Genomic DNA, 21,885 nt, shown 5'->3' with positions numbered 1-21,885 from the left:
CCTCAGTTTGGCTTTTATAGAAAAATCATGTTTGGTAGACACTGCATTGATTCAAATATTTTGGGCAAGAAAAATACACAGACATCCCAGCCCCCCTAAGTTTGCTCACTCTGTAATAAGTTTCATCTGCAATAGCAGAGACATGGTCTCATTCTAATCCATGGGGTCCTTGAAAGCAGGTGCTGTTATACCTCTTTATCTCCAGTACCTTCCACAGTGCTGCCTGCGTGGTAGACACACACTACACTCTTGGCTGGATGAATAAACAAATTAGTGAGTGAATGAATGATATAATTTGTTCCAGCCCTCTTGTCCTGACCCAGAAACATGTTATTGGGAGGCATCATGTAGAGGTGATTAGAGCTCCAGCTTTAGACTCAGACTGGGTTTCAGCCCCAGGGCTGCTGCAAATTGTGGGAACCTTAAGTTTACTAAGCATACTCTGTGCACCTTCATCTGTAAAAATAGAAATAATATTGCCTCTTTTAGAATTATTACGAGGAACTAATGAGATAATCACTGCACAACAAATGATAGCAATTATTATTATTAATACCTACTATTCCCTGGCGTCCCCCAATCTTAGGTTTTTCTTCATCCACCACTTTATAAAAGATTATTTCATAAGAGTGTTAGCAAAAGCAAATTTAAAACAGATGTTAGCATTCTGAATGTTTTTTTTAACATTACATTATATTAAAGGACAGTAAACTATTAAGTATAATCAATCATTTATAAAGAACATGTCTTTCAAATTGGCCCTTCCCTATCATAATAGAATTTAAATCACATATTTTAAATAAATATTGAAATAGGAAGAAAGACAGCAACCAACACTGCTTACTTACCAAGAAAGCCAAGTAATTGTTTGCGGATGAAAATTTAAAAAGAAGATGAGTTCATGTTGCCTCCAAGAAACTGATGTTGGTTGCCAATGAGCACAGATGTACATGGAGATTCCAAACATTTCTAAATTTGAAAAGTGGCTTCCCTTTACACTTGTTTGTGCCATGGAGAAAGGGCAAGCGAAAGGGTTTGGAAACCCAAGTTTTTAAGTAAGAAAATTGGAAACCTAAACTGAGACTTGGGAGATAAGACTCCCAGTTCTGGGTTCCAACAGAACTTTGTGAGATGATGAAATGTCCTGACCTGCACTACCCAACATGGTAGCCGCAAGGCACGTGTGGCCATCGAGTACCTGAAATGTGGCTAGTGCAACTGAGGAACTGAAGGTTAAATTTTAGCCCATGTTACTCAGTTTAAATTTAAATAACCTCACGTGGCTAGTGCCTACCATATTGGATAGCGCAGCTCTAGAACATAATGGCTAAGAGAGCAGGCTTCAAGTCAGCTGGCCTGAGTTTGAAACCAAGCCCAGTTGCTGTGGGACCTGGGGCAAGCTATTTATCCTCTCTAAGCCCTCCTCATCTACAAAACGGGAATAATAATACCTGCCTCGTGGGATTGACTCGTAGAAAAGCTCCTAGCGGCAAGTCATAAGCACTCAATAGAAGCAAGTATTAAGCGAGGACAAGAGCAGTCCCACAGTAAGCTGAACATTCATTCACCTATGAACGAATGAATGATGGCTCAGTGATGGCTGCTCATTTCCCATTGGCAGGTTCCCGTAGGGGAACCTGGAAACCTTTTCAGCCAGGCATCCACTGGGTGCCAGTGTTGTTTCACCCATGAGGCAGTGGTCGTTGGCGGTGGCAATTCTGCCTGTAAGTAGGATAACGCTATGAGTTGCAGTTTATTTTTAACACTGACTTTAACCTGCTGCCGGAGCATTCTCCTACCTGACTCTCGATTTGCTTAGCGATGATTTCAAGCTGCATCGGCCAAGGGTGTTCATCTCAGCTGCCAAGGCCCTCGCCTGCTCAGTGACTCACTCCAGGTTAGGGCAGACGGCAAGCCCACTTTCTCTAACGTGACCCAAATTAATCCCACAATCACGTCTTGTTAATAACAGTAGCTAGCATTTGCTGAGTGTCTGCCGGGCACCAGGCACTGCACAAGGTTTGGCATGCAGAATCTCTTTGGAAAAACTCTGCAAGCTGGGTTCCTCATTTTATGGATGAAGAAGAAAGAGAGGTTGCTCAAGGTCACGCAGCTATTACAGGGACAGAGGCAGGGTTTGACCCCAAGTGTCTGACTCCAGAACCTGGGCACAAAACCACTGCACCATTCGGCCCTGGCAAGCATCCACCATGCATTAGACCCGTGACAGGTGATGGGCATCCAAAGAGGGGAGAGATTAGGTCCCCACTACCAAGGAGCTGGAAATGTGGGAGATGCTTTTGAGCCTATGTGCACGGTACACATGAGATGCTACAGGAACATGAGAGAGGGCATCTCACTCTGCCAGGGGCACGGCACAGGGCCTTTGTGCTCTGTCCCTCTGACCCCAATGGCCATGGCTTTGGCTACTTTAAAGTCATGCACCCCAAGTTTCACATGTCTCTAGAGATTTGCTGAAGCTGGTTTAACAAATACCCAGGGCTCTTTAAATGACCTTTGGGAATCCCTCTGCCACTCACGTCTCCTTCCCAAGGACACCTTCTTGACAGTGACTGGCGGCCCTGCAGTGCGTGTCAGAGGCTCCCGAAAGCTACCCGTGCCAGATCAGTTAATCCAGTACATGGGCTGTGCTGAAAGGCAGGACCTGGGGAGAGACTCGTGCCTAGAAGGGAAGCTCAGCGACAAGGACGGCCCTTGTAGTTAGCATGTAAGTTGGGAGCAGGGGCTGAGTCACATTCGACTCCCCCCTTCCGCCTCCTCACCCTCTCCATGGGCTGCATGACAGCACTTAGGACATGCAGAAGCAGTGTATCTCTTAGAGTTCAGCTGCCCCACTATACTGTGAGCAGCTTGAATTTAGATATTGTGAGTTACTCTTATTTGTATACCCGGTGCCTAATCCAGTGCCCACCACTAGGTAGGAGCTGGGTAGATATTTTTTAACTGAATTAATTTGTGTCTTCTCTACTGAGCCCGTAGTACACCCCCTCCTCACCCCTATTATCTCCACGATGAATTTGACTTCCCTCTGGAACTCATCTGTTCCAAAAGCTACAGCCATGGGTGGACATCAAAGTGCTTTGCTAACATAGAAACAACAGCAAATCAGTTTTTAAAGGGAGGATGACAATTGCAAATCCAATTTAATTCTTCAATAATTTGAATGAGCACTGGAGCTAGTTGTCTCCCATTTTCCATATGTAACACGGGGTTAATGATCTTACCTCACCAGGCTGAGAGAGAAAAACGCAGCCCTGACAGCTGTCGGCTGGTCGCTGGCCTGCAATTTCATAGAATGTCACCATCAATGGCTCGCTCTATCTGTGCTGGAACAAGACAGAAACTAGGCCACTGCCTTATCCTGTCTGAATAGAGAAATAAACAGTGACAGTGGGCAACCCAGTGGCCATCTCTCCCGGTTAACACGAGTGGCTACTGCTGACTCTTCATGACCCCTCGCCCCTGCTGCCGACTTTGACCACTGTTGTGTTCCTGGTGGTACTTGGCTGGCTGGCATGACAAAAGTAATAGTTGCAGCAGGAGGTGATAGTGAATGAGGTACAAATAAAGTGCTGCCCAGAGGAGCACAGATTCTGTTTTGGCACCTCTGAGATGGTGCCACCAAGGAGAGGGCCTAGAAGGATGAGGAGGATTTCTACTGGATTTCAGTTGCATGCAGAAGGGAGCAGAGTGGAGGCAAGAGCATGGAGGAGTGAAAGTACAGGATACATGTCCTGCTGCCTCCACAGGGCGTGGTCTTTCCTAGACCAGCTCCCCCCATCTCTTCCTGGCCAGCCCCCATTGCTATTGACCCGTCACATCTTAGCATCTATCACACCTCATTATGATGAGCTGCTTTCTTCTGCCTTCAGACTGTGAGCTCTTTGGGGGCAGGGACTTTGGGTCATTAATCCCAAGCACAGCGCCCTGTAAGTAGTAGATGTTCAACACGTGTTCTGAAGGAAGATGAACTCTAGTGAGTCATCCCATGCACTTAGATCCTAAGACGCATAAAATGAAGTGGCGAAAGATGAAAATGAAAATTTTTAAAGGTTGGAGTCAGCTTGGAGAGGGCCTTGTTTGCCAAACAGAGGAATTTAGATTTCATTTGGTTAGCAATTGGGAGTCACTGAGATATTTGGAGGAAGATCACCTTGATACCATTACTGATCAAATGAAATGGATAAAATGGAGAGGTGAGAAATCGAACAATGAGTCCAGGTAAAGTGCTACTGCAATAGTCCAGGCAAAACAAGATAAGGACCTGAAGGAGGACAGTTCCCGTGGAGATGAAAGACAGGGGATTGAGGTGGGACATGTAACAGCCTTAGAGTTCGAACCTTCAAGTTGCAAACTTTCAAAGATGTGAACATGCATCTGGTGCCAGCAAGGAACCAGAACCTGTGCCATCAACGTCAGGCATGAATGAAATTGCAGCTTGCCCTCCGTCTTCTATGGCTGACGATGCTTCAGCTCTACCATCTCCCACCTCGTCTCCCTCCTCCAGTCAGTCACTCTCCTTGCCTGTTCACTTGATGCCAGCCCTGTATGCCAGCTGTTGTACTGTACTACTGTACTTTTCAAGGTACTGTACTATAAGATTAAAAACGTTTTCTTTATTTTTTGTGTTTGTTTTTATGTATTATTTGTGTGAAAATTATTATAACCTATTACAGTACAGTACTATATAGCCGATTGTGTTAGTTATGTACCTAGGCTAACTTTGTTGGACTTAACGAACCAACTGGACTTATGAACCCACTCTCGGAATGGAACTCATTCGTATGTGGGGACTTACTGCAAACTGAAGCTAATAAAAAGAAGCCAAGGTTCAAACTAGGGTCTCTAGGGCTTCAAACCCATGGTTTTCCCCACTTCATCAAGCAGAATCTCAATAAACACTATCTGAAAACAGTATCCTTCCAGAATCTTTGGAGGAAGTCTACATCAGGTAACGAAAAATTCCCATTTTCTGTCTGCAGTGTGCAGCTGTGTGCATGGAGTATGCAACAGTGGAATACGCGGCGATGGGACCTGTGAGTGCTACTCTGGGTACACCGGCCCCAACTGTGACAAGCGTAAGTACTGCTAGTTCCCTTAATACCACACCAGATCAAATGGGCACAGACGTATGCATTTCAGTCGTGCATGCATGTACTGGGGCTCTACATGTGTGCCATGCCATCAAATGTTTTGCTGGAAGATAGGCAAAAATTTTAAAAGAAAGGGGACAAAAGGAGAGGAAGGGAGAGAAGGGGAGGTGAAGGGAGGAGAGAGAAGAGATCGTGTAGAATATTGGCAGTCACGGAAGATTTGGGAACAATGCAGTGACATGGCTGTAGCTATGTTTTAGGAAGGCCAAGCTTGTGGCAGTGTGAGGATAGGCTGGAGAGGAAGACATTGGGGCCATTGCAACGAGTTAGGTACCTGAAAAGGGAGATAAGGCATGTTCTCCATTATAGGTCTCAAAGACAGAGCACATCAACAGGAAATGGAGGCTCACCAAGTCTAAATGATCCACCAAAGTTCACAAAATAGTAAATAAGTGAGCTGGGACTCAAGTCATTGAAATTCTCTAAACAATCGATCACACTGGGTTTAATCAAAAGATAGAGACCACAGGGTGATTGCAGCAAAGGAAGTTTAATATAAAGAATTAGTAAGCTATGATAGGAGAGTGGCTATAAAAATGCAAAATGAACTGTAGGGCTGAGGGGGCATAACAAAGAAGGGCAAACTTGGAAGGGGACAGCCATCCCCAAGGCTTGGCTCAAATCTTGCTGGAGAAGGGGTGCTGGCAGCCCACTTAGTAGGGGAGAAGTTTGCTGGTTTGCCCAAGCCAGGATGGGAGTACAGTCGCCCAGCAGGCAGGCAACAACCCTTCAGGGCACTGATGAGCCGAGGCTGGGGGGCAAGTGGACAGAGGGAGTTGGGGCACCTTGGGTGCTAAACCCAATGTCTGTGCGTGGGGAGGGCTGTGGGAAGGTGGCCACTGGGTCCAGGCCAGGGATGCAAGGTCACCGATGAACTGTGCACTCTGAGTGCACAGTTGGGACAGGGCATCACTGGATGTCCTCACACACCCACACCACTGACAGGCTGTGCAACAGCAGCAAACACAGCAGAAACACAACACTGCACAGCAGAACCGGGAAGAGGAGCCCCTTCCTCCTGCAGTAGCCCTCTGGCGCCCTCTACTGGCCAAGATTAACATATCCTTGCAAAGGAGAAATGTTCAGAGTCCAGCCTGTTATCACAGGGCAGGTGATGAAGGGTGAATTTGGAGCTTAGCCATTAGGAAGTTGGACATGCTGCCTGTGACAATAGCTTCACTTAACTTATCCTCTGGATTTTATTCTCCTGGTCTGTAAAATAAAGGGATTAGACAAGAATCAAATTCAACAAATTCAAACTCGCTTTATTGAAAGACGTTGAGAAGATATGAGCAGTGGTAGAAAGGAGGATGAATAAAAGACAGCCTCTGACTTCTTCCTGTGGAAGAGACAGACATGCAAACAACCAATATGAATCAACAGCAGGATGAAACTCAGGTGGTTAGGGTGGACCCCTTCCATAGCCCTCAGTCAACCTCCTTCCCCAGCTACTCCTGTACTGCCCAATGGACTCATGAGCAAAAAACAAAAACACAAACAAACAAAAAACCCTTTTTAATAAGACCAGAGATCCACCTCAGAAGCGAGCCTAATAGACAGCATGAAAAGATTTGCTTCCAAATGACAAAATAACTCTATTGAGTCAGAAGATAAATAGACTGGGACAAAAATATTTGCAATCCACATGGCAGAAACGTTTTTATAATAGAAAGTCCATGAGCCCACCTTTAAAATCGGCCAAAGAGCAGCTAATTCTCAGGAAGAAATGAAAACTGGCCAACGAGCATAGAAGAGGTGCTTAACCCCACTAGGAGTCACAGAAATGCAAATTAAAACCATAATGAAGTAGTACTTTGGAGTTTGGGAAGTTTTGTTTTGGTTTGGTTCTGGTTTTTTGCCCACTGTGTTACACAGGTTGAAAAGCTAGGTAATATCTATCTGTGGGTGTGAGAAAAATTACGGTACTGTCAGTGGGGATGTGAATTGCTACAATCTATGAGGGAAATGTATCTATTAAATTTTAAAGGATGCTTACAGTTTGAGGCGACAGCCCCAATTCTAGAAATTTACCTGGAGGACTGGAGAGGTGGGTAGGTGAGAATATATGTACAGAGAAACTCATGAGAGTCTTGTTTTTAAGAACAAAGCAAGCTGGAAACAACTTGAACGTCCATGAGTAGGAAGTGGTTGAGTGAAGTGTGGTACATCCTATTCTAGTTAGAAGAATGCTAGCTGCGGAAAGAACTCAACACAAAAATCCAATGGCTTAACACTACGGTTCCAAAACTGCACCAAGGCATCCCAGAGTACCCCATCAAACTCACAGGGCTGCTATGGGATATTTTTAATTTCTGAGGGAAACGGTGATACACCTGTAGAATATCGTATGAAATGTTAACCTGAGTTAGTACACAATTTCAACATTAGGTAGCACTACATTTTGTGCGATGGTATCATTTCTTTACAAAGCTGCATTTCCAGCGGTCACTGTGGTAAAAAGTAAGTACCATGCAAAAATCATTTTAACTGGAAGGAGGGTGGTAGTTTCCAATCTGATTCCAAGGCTGAAGAAGTTGTGCCATCTCCAACAAGCTCACGTGTCCCGTTAGTAAGTAAATGTGGTTGTTTAAGAACGAAATAAAATATTTAATCTTTCTATTAACCATATTACTTTTTCAGATGGCTACTACGTTATCATGACATAAATAGTTACTGAATTCTTTGGTTCTAACAACGTAGTAAATGAACCGGTAGATATTTCTTTTGTATTGGGGTCCCGTGAAAAAAAATACTGAAACACTAAGGGCACCGTGACCTGAGAATTTGGGGAACCTCTGGCTTAACACAACAGAGGTATATTTCTTACTAATGTAACAGTCCCATGTGGGTGTTCCTGGCTCCCCACCAGCTCCCCACCACATGGTGTTTAGGGATCCAGAGCCTTCCATTGCATGCGTCTGCCATTCTGTAGCACCTCCGAGTGCTCTGCTTTGAGCCACGGAAGGAAGGAGAGAGTGTAGAGAAGCATCTGCTTATAAAGTCCAGAATAATACAAAGAACTTCCAATATTCCATCAACATAGACTAGTTATATAACCCCACCTGGATGCAAAGAGGGGTGGAAAACGTGATCCTGAAAGGGCAGCCCCTTCTCAGCAGCAATTCTACTTTATGGGAGAGGTGAGGGGATATTCTCTATGAATTTTTGATTCAACTAGCCACTGCTGGGAGACAGACGCATGCATCACATTTGTGCACATCCTGAGAGCAGCACACTGACTGCCCTTTGTTCCAACATCTTTACAAGGTTGTTTGTAGAGCGAACAGCCTTGGAAGATATAGGACCTCCCTCGGGAACAAGTGCGGGCGTGCTTACTGCCTGTGCCAGCTATCAGTGGATTGCCTCTCAGCTCCAAATTCACCCTTTTTGCCTGCTCTGTGAATATGGAGGTGGCCTTTGGAATATTTCTCATTTGTCAGCCAGTAAGATGTGAAGCCTTACCAATAGAGGGTGCTAAAGGGACACCGAAGAAGCAAGAGTTTTCTCTTCTTGTTTCTGGTTTAGCTCACTCGCCAGGCTCCTGAAGAATGCGGTTTTGCTCCACTGCTCAGCCCCGCAGTTTCTCCAGCACTAGGTTCTGGCAAGGCTTAGCATCCTCCAGTATCTGACCACTGCATACCTCGTCTAGCGCTTGACTCGGGCGGCAGCAACATAACCAGGAGCCCTAGACAGTGCAGGCTGGTGGCCCAGTTCGGGAGCTGCTCTGCACACCCTCCCCTCAGCCCCATGCCCAGCAAGGGCCCCGCAGGACCAGCCATCCAGAGAGCTGACCACCCACCTCCATGCCACGCAGCTGGCCCCTGAAACCAGCCCTGCCCCAGGCGCACACAGGAGTACACCACACTTCTGAGAAGGCGGGCTTCTCAGCTCCTGCTTCCAGTAGCACCCAGAGGCAAGCCGCTTTCCCAGGCTTGGCACCTCCCTGTGGACGACCTTCCCTGGGGCCCCAGAGGGATGGTCTCCAGCAAGTCTCACCAGCGGACACCTCAGCAACCTCTCTGCTGTAGAGTGACCAAGGCCATGTCCTTTCCAATGACAGCCGGGTCTCAGCTCTGGAAGAGGAGGACTTACTCTTATCTTAAGATAAGAGAGGAGTGGTTGCTCTTTATTTTTCTTCCATTCCTTTCTTCTTTCGAACTCTTTTTAGCTGTCAGGAGCCAGTTCCCTGTTATTCCACTCTGTTCATGAATCTTTACACTAAAATTTTCACTGTTCCAGTAATTGCATGGTTTCTCTCTCTTGCCTGGGCCCTAAGTAATACATTGCCTATTATTTAAAAACAAACAAAAAAGCATTTCAGTTCCCTAAGCTCAGGGCTCCTCTTCTGTAATGAAATCCACTGCCTGTTCAGGTCTCAGTATGGCCCTCTTTGCATTGCCCTGTGGGAACCGGGGCTTGGAAGAACTGGTCCAAAAATGCTGACATTCTGGCTACTGCTCCTGATGTGAGTGATAAACTGTCCTTTATCTCTGACCCGGGCATCTCATATCTTCTAGCAGCAACCATGTGACTGCGTCAGCCCAACTTGTTCGCTTAGCAAGTTGGCTAATTATGCCAGACTCTATAGTTTTTAACAGCCATCTAAGCCCCATCTATCTTATAAAATACTATGCAGTCATTAGAGATTAAGGTACACCCTTAAATACCTCCATAATATATTGTTAAATTAAAAATCAAGTTCCTAAATATTTTAACAGGATTCCATTTCATTTTTTGAAAATCTTATACATAAATGTATTATATTGGTTGTTAATGTTGGTTATTTTGGGAGTGGGATGGGAGAACGAGAATAAGAAAAGACAGCTAATTTTTGCTTTACTCATTCTGTATTTTTTGAATTGTTACAGTGAATCTGTGTCACTTTTGTAATAATAGGGAACATTGCATTTGTTGAGTTTTTTTAGAACTGGTTGTTCTACTAAGGCCATTACCTCCACCATCTTCCTTTCCAGCCATCCCAGAATGTGCAGCCTTGCTCTGCCCAGAAAATTCCAGATGCTCACCTTCCAGCGAAGATGAAACAAAACTAGCATGCAAATGCATCCCCAGTTACCAAGGCGATGGCAAACACTGCGAGCGTGAGTAGAACTTCGATCCTGCTGGTTTATTCATTGAGGTGGTTAGATTCCACAACAGAAAACAACCTCACAACCTTCTTAATATTAACACAATGCCCACTTCTGTTTCTCTCTGTGTAGTTGAATGACATATATTAAAAATTCTAAGCAAAATGCTCATAATGTGGTAGCTCTTCAATACATGGCAAGTTCTCTTGTTATCAAAGCACATATATAGATTTTTACACTTTTTTAATTAATTTTTATTGGAGTATAATTGATTTACAACATTGTGTTAGTTTCTGCTATACAGCAAAGTGAATCAGTTATACATATATCCACTCTTTCTTTTAGATTCTATTCCCCTATAGGTGATTACAGAGTATTGAATAGAATTCCCTGTGCTGTACAGTAGGATCTTATTAGTTATCTCTTTTATGTAGAGTAGTGTGTATGTGTCAGTCCCAGTCTCCCAACTTATCCCTTCCCCCTCCACTTTCCCCGTTAGTAACTGTAAGTTTTTCTTCTTCTATATCACCTAAATCAATGTTAAGATAGAATGTAGTTTGTTTCTTCCTTCCTTCTTCCTTCCTCCCTTCCTTTCTTTTTTTTTTTTTTAAATAAATTTATTTTATTTATTTATTTTTGGCTGCGTTGGGTCTTCGCTGCTGTGCGGGGGCTTTCTCTAGTTGCGGCGAGCGGGGGCTACTCTTCGTTGCGGTGTGCGGGCTTCTCATTGGAGTGGCTTCTCTTGTAGCGGAGCATGGGCTCTAGGCACGCAGGCTTCAGTAGTTGTGGCATGCGGGCTCAGTAGTTGTGGCTCGCGGGCTCTAGAGCGCAGGCTCAGTAGTTGTGGTGCACGGGCTTAGTTGCTCTGCGGCATGTGGGGTCTTCCCGGATCAGGGATCGAACCCGTGTCCCCTGCCTTGGCAGGCGGATTCTTAACCACTGCGCCACCAGGGAAGTCCCCTTACTTCCTTTCATGCTCTTTCACTTCATGAGTGGTTGTGTGTTGGTTATGAACATGCTATTGGAGCCCAACTGCCTGGGTATAAACCCCAAGTCTGCCTGTTACTAACAATATGACCTTTGACAAATTCTTTAAACTACCTGTGCCTCCATTTTCCTATCTATGAAATGGGGATAATAATAGTAACTACGCTAGAGGGTTGTAAGGATTAACTGAGTTCACATATGGCAAATGCTTAGAAAAGGGCCCAGTACATATTATAAATTCTATTACTATTAGTGCTTTCTTTCATGTGATTTTATATTTAAATCCACACATAGTATGGCATAATAATACATCATCACAGTACTTGTAATTATAATTTCTAATGGCCATATATAAATCTTTTTGGTCAATGGGGGTGATCAGGAGGGTAAGATGAAATGTTTTTTACTCTCTGTCTCGAAACTGTTGAATTGCCTTTGCAGCTTGGATGAGCTGTGATTTGCAATCCCTTCACAGTTCAGTTTTCCTTCTCCTTGCCTGAGTGTGGTAACCACCTTATTTTGTCATTGCTTCTCCAGCCATCAACCCATGTTCACAAAATATCTGCCACCCTCACGCTCGGTGCACCTACCTAGGACCAAATCAGCACAGTTGCACGTGCCAAGAAGGCTACCACGGGGACGGCCAGGTGTGCTTACCAGTGGACCCCTGCCAAGTTAACTTTGGAAACTGCCCTACAGAATCCACGGTGTGCAGATATGATGGGCCTGGACAGGTGAGCTAATGACGTTGGAACTGATGAGAATAGAAGTAGGACCACCCGCTGAAGGTAAAACTGTGCCGTCTCAGTTCTCCCTTTCCATGCTCAGGTCGGGCTTCCTGTCCAGACAGACCTCCGTGTGCTTGGGGTCAACCTCAGGGAGCCATGATCTACCCTCTGAACTCACCCTTTCCCAGCTCTCCAGTCAAAACTCCACTGTCTTCTCCATCCCAGTCCTGTTTGATGATTGACAACATATATACACATAGCTCGAATTCTATTAACAAATTAACTGTTAATGAAGTCTTGGGAAAATACGTAATTGACTTTCACCTGCATTCCTCCAGTCTCTCTAATGTCTTTTCAAAGTGAGAGGGGACTCTTAGGACCAAAAAACTCTGTCCCAAAGGGATGAATGCTGATAAAATGTCAGGCAGCACAGACAGATTTGTAGGGAGCAATGAAGATACTCTGGAGTGAGACTTACGTGATTCTCTAAATCACGTCATGACCTTGACTGGTAAAATTCAGCCTAGTCAGGAGACCTTTGCTACAGAGTCCAGATCAAAGAGCCCTTTCCTCAATATCTCATTCACCCACCAAATATTTAGTGGGTGCCTACTGCAGCCACAACTGCATGCCAAGTGTCCAGTGGAGGAAACCCATGCATACAAGAGACTGCTGCTGCCTGGGTGAAAGGAGAGCCTTCAGTGTCTGACCAAACCCAGTCATGGGTCCCCAGCAGTCTAATCCGCACCCCATGGGGATCCTCCTGGAGTCCCCTGCAGAGAATCCACCCGATCTCATGTCCAAGAAAAAGAATACATCACATGACATTTCTGCTATCAATTTCTGAGGCTGGCTTGTAAGAAATTCAAAGGGCTAAATTCTCATCCTCTAAATGAGATCCCTTATGGGAAAAGTCATGTTACATCATGAAGCAAAGCCCCAGGACCTTGGGAGTGAGATTAAAACATATACTTTGTCACTTTAAAAATGAGTCCCAAGGCGTATTTTCAAGTCTTAGAAACCTTCCGTCGTTCACACAGAAGCAGTGCATTCATTATTCCAGAACAGGGTTCCTCATCCTCGGCATGATTAGCATTTTGGACCTGAGAATTCTTTGTTGTAGGAAGTATCCTGTGCATTGTATGATGTTTAACAGCATCCCTGGCCTCTTGTGGCACTGTCCCCCCACCCTTTTGTCACAATCAAAAATGTCTACAAGCCCAATGTCCCTTGAGTTGAGACTCCCGGTTGAAAACCACTATTCTAGAGAAATAATACCTCCCATCTGAGCCTCAGTCTCTACTCACCTAAATCTAAAAGCGGGAAGTATGGTGCCAGGGAGGCCCAGGGTTAGCAAACCAAAGAACTGAAAGTGTGAACTACAAGCAAGGTGTATGAGTTTCCAAACAGATGAGATGTGAACGTGATTTCCAGTTCTGGATCTGCTGACAAATTTTAGTTTCAGCCCACACTTGAGACCTACCCCAAGTCAGCTTTTATGGCAGAGTAAAGATAGGAATTTAAGAAGCATGTCAGCCTAAGTGACTAACGAGAACCCTCTCTTCTCTTCCCATCGACTGAAGGCTCACTGCGAGTGTGCGGAACACTACCGCAACTTTGTCCCTGGAGTGGGGTGCAGCATGACCGACGTCTGTGAGTCTAAGAACCCCTGCCACAGAGATGCGAACTGCACCACCATCATGCCAGGTCACACCAAGTAAGTCTTTCCAGTTCCACCACCACCTTTCCAAGCAGTGAAGGTGGTGGCCAGTCAATGCGGAAACTCCTCGGGAGGACAGGAAATGTGTCTTATTCAGCCTTGCACCACCCTCACATAGCACAGTGCAAGGAGCGCAGTAGGGACTCGATACATCTTGGTATAATCAATGAATCATTCAGTAATGGTTTCCTTGATAATGACCGTGCCAGCACCCTGAAATATTGACCTGGCCTGAAAACATGGTACGAAGTGATCAGAGCGGGGGAGAAAGAATCCACCGTCACTGGGAAGACAAATGTCTATTGTGATGACAGAGGTTTGACCTCTAATGTATAGGCCTGTTTCCGCAATCTATGAAATATTGCTTGTTAGTGGTACAAAACAATGGGAAAGTGAAAACTAGAGAAAGTGAATACACATGAGTGGTGTTTCCCAGACTCCAGGTTTCAAAAGAAGGGGTTTACTGTGAGTTAAAATATTTGTGTGAAAATTCCTGAGGCAGAGGCAGCTTGCCTAGTGGGAAGATGCTATTCAGAGTTTATAGCTACTTTATTTTATTTTATTTTTAGCTGTGTTGGGTCTTCGTTTCATGCGAGGGCTTTCTCTAGTTGCGGCAAGCGGGGGCCACTCTTCATCGCGGTGCGTGGGCCTCTCACTATCGCGGCCTCTCTTGTTGCGGAGCACAGGCTCCAGACGCGCAGGCTCAGTAGTTGTGGCTCACGGGCCCAGTTGCTCCGCGGCATGTGGGATCTTCCCAGACCAGGGCTCGAACCTGTGTCCCCTGCATTAGCAGGCAGATTCTCAACCACTGTGCCACCAGGGAAGCCCTATTCAGAGTTTAAAGACCTGGGTTTGAGTCTCCACACGGGTATCTATCAGATTCATGACCTTGGGAATGTGACACGGTCTCTCTGGCCTCAGTTTCTCCATGTATAAAAAGAGCAGTGATGTCTACTTCATACTGTTGTTGTGAAGATTCATGAGAGAATGTTCTGGAAACGCCTCTCCAGCTGTGTTATGTTTTTATCAGTGGGTGAACCAAGGCTGGAAGCCAAGCCTTTTGGCTCCCAGACGGAGGCTTGCATCTTGGTGCCGCTTTCGGTTCTTATTGTCACCAGCATCAGCAAAGAACCTGTCCTGCTGTAGTGAGCTCAAAGCCACAGTAGACATGGAACAGTTTCTGTGCTTCCAGAGCCCCCCTCTGTCATTCCTTTTATAGCTGGGTCTTGAACGTGTAGATTCGCCCAGATAGGTTTTATGATCACTGTGTTCTCTCTGGGCATATAAGTGTATCTGTATGCACTGTGGGTGGAGAGGAAAGAGCTTGAGTGTCAGAACCCCTGGATTCAAGCCCCAGCTCTGCTGCTTCCCTTACTCTGTGACTTCTATTTCCTCTGTCGTAAAAGGGGGACAATTGTGCCTCCAACCAGGGCTGTGATGAGGATTAAATAAGGTTACATTCATCAGTCTCTGAGTGGAACCTGGCACACAGAAATCACTCCATACACACCATGCACACGCAGACCCCTCCCAGACGTACGTACGGGCACGTACACACCCACACAGCTATGCACACAGGCACGTCCTCTCCTGAAACCCAGGTTCTGACACTGACAACCGAACCAGCCAGCTTGCACACTTGGTACCGTCCTCTGAGAAAGCTTGAGTAGAACACTTTAAACACTTTCTTTCTTTTGTGTTTGAGAAGATAAAATAGAAAAATGAAACTGGAACATCAGAATAATAGAAGTTGCATTAAAACTTGTGCCTAGAATGTCAGTGGAACTAACCATCGATTTTAGGGGTCCGTGTGTCACTCACAAACCTCCTCGACACCCGCCCCCCAAAAAACCTGATTGTCTTCAGCTGGGAATGTTAAAGGCTGGCTGAGTGACATTGATAAAACATGGGGCTGTCAATAATTTAGTTCACCCAGGAGAGGGATTTATTTTGTTTATGCCTCCTCAATGTGGCAATCAGTCTATGCAGAATATTCAAAATCATGCTGCATCAGTCAGAGAAGACCACCCAGTAAAGAAGAATGGGTTCCATTGTGGGCTCCCCCACTCACAACTGGGGTGATCTTGGACAAGTCACGTAACTTTCTGGAACCACAGTTCCCTCCCCTGACAGGTGGAGCTATTTCCCTGGGCAGAGCTGACAAGTTAATGTATATAAGCCTGCTTTAAACTCTACACTCCACTTTCATTATTACTAGGAAGGACCAGTAGCCTCCTGTCAGTTAAAATAGTGCCTTTCTATTTTTACGTAGCAGAGGTGGGAATTAAGGCATGACAGAAGAGAAAGGCGTTCCTCTCTTATTTGAGTCTGAAAAGCCTGGACGTGACAGAGAAGGCATACTGGAAAATGTGGTTTCCATTCCAGCTGTACAAATGTACAGGAAACAGCACTGAAATCTGGAGACTCTGGGAACATTAGTGACACTAATGACAGTGTTTATATGCGACGTGTGCAGGTTAGGATTCCTTGATGTGAACCATCTTCCCAAGAGCCCTGTCCAAAGCAATACGGTGCCTCGGCACCGCGCGGCAAGATCATGGGCTTCCCCAGACAGACCCAGCTTCAAACCCCAGCTCAGCCGCTTCCAAATGTGTTCCCAGCATTGTGGCCCTCAGACCTGGGCACTGCATTTGAGAGGACCCCATTCTGGCCCTCCACTGACTACACCAGGGCAAGGAGTCTGAGGGACGAAGGGGCCGTGATCTCCCAGAGCCAGAAGGCACGTCAGAGACCCCACTCAAGTACCCAGGACCTCATTCTCTGCTCAGAGGGCTCCAAACCAGCCTCCGGAACCTGCAGGGCTCTTCCCGGGACCACTCCCCCCAGGGGATGGCCGAAGATGGCTGTTTGCAGAGGGTGTGCACGGGCCAGCTTTACCTCCACCACTGCCGTCAACGCACCCTTGGCTCTAGTGCTATTGAGCTATTTATTGTTCTTCAAACATACCCTGGTATTCCCCCAGCTTAGACCGTCCTTCCCTCCCCACCTCCTCTGAGTCAGACTAACACGCTGATCCTGCAGTGTCCACTTGAGTATCTTCACCCCTCTGATGCCTCCCCTGTCTTCCTGGTCCACTCAGGTGCCCCTCCCTCTGGGCTCCCAGACAGCCCTGGAATGCTTCTGTTATAATATTTATCACCCTGAACTTTGGGGGCACCTTATAATTTAACTAAATTTTATCCAACATTGAATATAATTAATTCCATCTCATAACATAAAATGCAGGTGGCTTGTGGGTGTTTTAAAAGCCTTGGGACAGCAGGTAAGAACTTTACACCTAGTAAAGAACCAATTTATAAAAGAGGTGATGCTATGAATGGGCCGTAGCCCAGCTGAGTCAGAAAATGGCCTCATAGAGTCTCAGACTCGTGGACCGAGATTTTAAATAAAAATTTAAAGAATATTTATGTCTCATACATTCCATTCAGCACAGAGACCATTAAAATATAATTCTCCTGCCATCCTTAGGAAAGACAAGTCAAGTCTCTTTACACAAAATAGATCATTGGCCTCATAACAACTTAGGGAACTTTCAGAGAGAAATATAAAAAGTAACTTATAAAAAAGTTACTTGTCTTTCTATTAACTTCACATGGAACTTATAACGTACAGCAGGATTGGTTTTCAGTAGTGACTACTGTATCACATCCAGGAGTTACCAGTCTCCCTCTTTGCCTCCTTACATTCACCATCCTGAAGCTCAGTACTTACAGAGAAGGTTGACGTTTAAGTAGGAAACTGTCATTTGATTGTATTCAGTAAGCTATTGTTTCATGGTTATATCTACCTTAGTGATTCTTCATAACAAGTTTTCGCAACCTCAGCACTATTGACCTTAGGGGCCGGATAACTCTTTGTTGTAGGTACTGTCCTGTGCATTGTAGCATGTTGAACAGCGTCCCTCATCTCTATCCACTAGATGCCAGTAGCACCTTCACCCCCGTTGTGAGGACCAAAAATGTCTCCAGACACTGCCAAATGTCCCCCGGAGGGTGGGGGCAAAATTGTCCCTGGTTAGGGCAACTGCTCTATAAAAGCCCTTAAGGCTCAATCAGTAAATGATCTCCCAGTCATTTGTCTGGCTGGGAATCACATATGCATCCTTTTAGAATTAGCTTAAACATCACTTCTTCCTAGAACCTGTTCCATATTTCTTCAGGCAGAATTAGTCACTTCCTCCTCCATGCCCCACCGCATCCTATTCAGTCTATCACAGCGCTTCCTATGGAACTCGAGTCATGTGTTTATGGACTTGTCCTGCTGCATCCCAGCCTCTCCTCGTCCTTGTCGTGATCACCACCGTCTCCATCACTATCATCATCTGCCAAGTACTGAGCTTTTTCCATGTGTCCATCACTGTGCCAGCTGTTTTTCACGCATTGTCTCTTCTGTCAACAACCCTAAAGGTGTTAGTAAACCCATTTCATAGATGAGGAAACTGGGACTCGAAGATGTTAAGTAACCTCATCATGTTGCCATCAGTGATTTGTTTTCAGGTTCACCTCCAGCATGTGAGATGCTAGAAGAGCAAGGTATCTGCTGCTATCATCTTTATAGCTCTCTTGCCTAGCTCAGTCTCTAGAATTAAGTAGGTACTTAGAAAATAATCAGTTCGGGCTTCCCTGGTGGCGCAGTGGTTAAGAATCCTCCTGCCAATGCAGGAGACACGGGTTCGAGCCCTGGTCTGGGAAGAACCCACATGCCACGGAGCAACTAAGCCCGTGAGCCACAACTACTGAAGCCCGTGCGCCTAGAGCCCATGCTCTGCAACAAGAGAAGCCACTGCAATGAGAAGCCTGCGCAGCACAACAAAGAGAGTAGCCCCCATTCGCTGCAACTAGAGAGAAAGCCTGCGTGCAGCAGTGAAGACCCAACGCAGCCATAGATAGATAGATAGATAGATAGATAGATAGATAGATAGATAGATAGATAGATAGATAGATAGATAGATAGAAAGAAAGAAAGAAAAATCAGTTCAACAATGAGGCACTGTCCCAGGTGCTGGAATACAAGGGAGAGAAATAAGGTGGGACCCAGGTTCTAGGAGAGCGTCCCAGCTGGCAGAGGGGAGATCCCCTGAAGAGGTCATTTTGGGACGACGGGTTGTGGTGGGGGAGTGAGTCGGGAGGCCGGGTAGGGCTGCCTGGGTCACACCTGAGCTATGAGGAGGGCGTGAGATCACTCCCGGCAGGACACACAGCCTGAGAAGGGCATAACAGTCTAGAAAAAAAGCGATTTGGTGTTGCCGGGATTTGCATGAAGGCAGGAAGGACACATAAGCAAGATCCCCCCCACCCCACCCTTTGAAGCCTTGCACGCGTGCTAAGCGTTTACACTGTATCCTGTAGACAAAAGGAGTCCCTGCGAGTGTCAAGCACACAGATGCCAGATTTCCCTTTGGCACAGACCCCTCAGGGCTTGTGTGAAAGACTGACTTGACGAGAGGAAAACTAAGGGCAGAAAGACCAGTTAGGGAGTCATTGCAGCAATCCAAGCAAGGGGTGATAAGACTCAGAAATGTTTGTTCAGCAAACGTGTTGGAAATTTATCTGTGTGCCATGGGACCAATTTAGAAACACAAATGGATTAGCGAGTGTATAATTGTTCTGTGGAACCCTCTCCTAAACATGAGTCACGTCTGTGGTATGCATGCCCACAGCACCCCTGCCTCTCTCCTCTCTGAAATGTTCTTCCCCTGTCTCCTGTTTGGTTCCTCACCTACCTCCAAGATTTTGGTGAATGTCACCTTCCTAAGCACCTTGCCAATTTCAGCCAGCTGTCAACCAGTCTTTGCCAGGTAGCCGTGGTTTGCTAGAGCCAGGGCTTACCGAGTCACAAGAGCCAATGATTAAATTTTCAGGGATGTGCCGGCTGGTTGGTGGTGTCACAGTAGTTTGAGATTGGCCAAGGTGGGAGTGTGAACCATGGGAAATGGGCAAATGCTGCAAATCAGGACTGTTTTTTTCCCCTGGAGAGCTGGATGTCTAACATCTACCAGCACACCACTGCTAGTGCCTTTTTAACTGCATCTTTAACTCCATTTCTCTTTTGTGAACCTAAACTATCATATAAGATTCTGTGACTTTCATTGTTTACATATTTCTTTTAATTCAATTACTACTTATTTTACAACTATTAATTAAACACCTACTATGGACCAAGCCCTGTACTAGATCTTGGGGTTACGAGAGTGAATAATTACACACATAGCCCTTGTCCTTACTCTTTTCTCAAATTAGATGGGGAAGCAGATCTTAATCAAAAAACCACACAGGTTAGGATAAAATTACAACTGGGACTGGTGCTGCAGAAAAGAGCTACATGGCACACTAAGGGGGACACAATCTACAAAGGGATGGAGAAGGGGATGGAAAATCAAGGAAGGTTTCCCTAGGAAGGGACAGTTGAGCAAGACCTCAGGAAGGAAAGGGAGGGGGAAAGTCTTCCAAGCAGATCCACAGCTCTGACTCTTTACTTGAGGCTGGCTTCAGCAGCTTATTCTGGTTTCGTGGTTCTGCAGTGGGGACCTAGACTCTACGTTTATAGTAAGTACCCTAGTGCTTCTGATGTACATGGGCTCTTGCTTATACTTTGAAAAAATACTGAGACAAAGAATATACAGAGTTATCTAGTGTTTACATATACACACATAGTGTATTAAATATCCATTTCTTGTGGGGCTGCTCTATGTCAGCCTGTACACTAGGAATGCTCACTTGTATTTGTCCCACTCTTCTGGCCTTGTCTCTGTCCCGCTCTGAGCAACCAGTCTGACTGTCTCAGTCTTCCCCATCTGCACAGTGAGGGGTTTGGACTGTATGACCTCAACATCCAATGGCTTTGAGACCCTGAAAGTGTGTTTTCCCCCTCTCTGTAGATGCACTTGCCGCAAAGGCTACGTTGGCGATGGCTCGACGTGTTATGGAAACATCATGGAGCGACTCAGAGAATTAAACACTGAACCCAGAGGAAAATGGCAAGGAAGGCTGACCTCTTTCATCTCACTCCTGGGTACACAGCCATGGGTGCACATTTCCACAGAAAGAGCAGTCCTCTGATGGGCAAGGACATCTGCCAGACACACAATCACTCAGAAAGGGGTGTGCAGGATAGGCAAGTCTTGTCTATTGGGATCAGCCCTTTCTAGGAAGGGCAAGTGGGAGGAAAAGGACAAGCAGCTGTTCCAAGGAGATGAGAGTTAGTGCCAAGAGATCCAGCAATGCGGCAGCTAAGGACAAGGTCCTGGGGTCACCGTCGATTAACAGGTCTGCAGCAACAGTGAGATAGGCAGCTACCGATGTGAGGATGGAAACCATCCTCTTTCCCTCGACCTTGTGGGTCCTCCAGATGGGAAACAATGTTGGCAGGTAGTACGGGGAGGCACTATCCATGCTCCTCAGTGAAGGTGCCGTTTGAATGTGGGGCAGAGTCTTGATGGTGTGCGACCGACCATCTCACATATCGCTGGGTGTTTAGCATCCTTGGTCCCCCAGCCACTAACAGTCTATAGTGACACATTCTCTGCCAGACCCCCAGGCAGGGTGACGGCCTAAAACACCCTCCTGCCTTTCCGAACACCCTCTAGAGGTCATGACCTCACACTCCCATAAGAATGAAATATAGCTGATCACAGCGTTAGACAAGATTTCCAATAAAACACAAATTTTGCCAGTCGACAGGAAATAAAACACAGGCTTGAGCAATCAACAGAATCCTTAAAATATCAGCATCTAGAACTGACCAGTCACCAAGCATGATTTCCCAGAAAGAGCACAGGCGGAGAAGGAAGTGTTCTTCACTGGTCAGTGCTGTGTTCTCAGTGCAAATAATGTGCCTCCTACACAAATGACCCGCTCTTTGCAAGACACCCCCCAGGGAGTCAGGCATTACTGGCAGACCTCAGGGCTCTCCCGCCTTCCTCTACACACTCTTAGAATATCAGTGAGAGCAGACAAGGGGGACAGTGTCCTTTAGACATTTCCCTGGACAAAGTCCAGTCACCCTGTCACCTGCCCGGTTTATGAGGTGTGGGGCACACTGCCTCCTGTGTGAGAGCACAGAGCCCATCCTGCTGTCCCCGCCTCCCCAGGGGCATGGAACAGGACCAGCTATAAAATTTCTAGAGCCCAGTACAAAATGAAAAGACAAGGGTTCTTTGTTCAAAAAGT

At 46.0% G+C, this 21,885-nt stretch overlaps 1 protein-coding gene across 1 annotated transcript in view; it reads left to right on the top strand.

The window, feature by feature from the left end:
* The window catches only part of STAB2 (stabilin 2), a 179,262-nt gene that overhangs the window by 52,423 nt on the left and 104,954 nt on the right, over window positions 1-21,885 (top strand). Inside the window, exons 8-12 of the mRNA XM_082419566.1 lie at window positions 5,004-5,099; window positions 10,148-10,273; window positions 11,786-11,982; window positions 13,560-13,693; window positions 20,595-20,728. Of these exons, the coding sequence (XP_082275692.1) occupies window positions 5,004-5,099; window positions 10,148-10,273; window positions 11,786-11,982; window positions 13,560-13,693; window positions 20,595-20,728 (687 nt within the window). The remainder of the gene's footprint in view (window positions 1-5,003; window positions 5,100-10,147; window positions 10,274-11,785; window positions 11,983-13,559; window positions 13,694-20,594; window positions 20,729-21,885) is intronic.

The sequence above is a fragment of the Balaenoptera physalus genome, assembly GCF_965194825.1.
Source record: "Balaenoptera physalus genome assembly, chromosome: 13".
NCBI classification, from domain to species: Eukaryota; Metazoa; Chordata; class Mammalia; order Artiodactyla; family Balaenopteridae; genus Balaenoptera; species Balaenoptera physalus.
The sequence above is the reverse complement of the archived record's forward strand: the minus strand, read 5'-3'. Positions and strand labels throughout refer to the sequence as shown.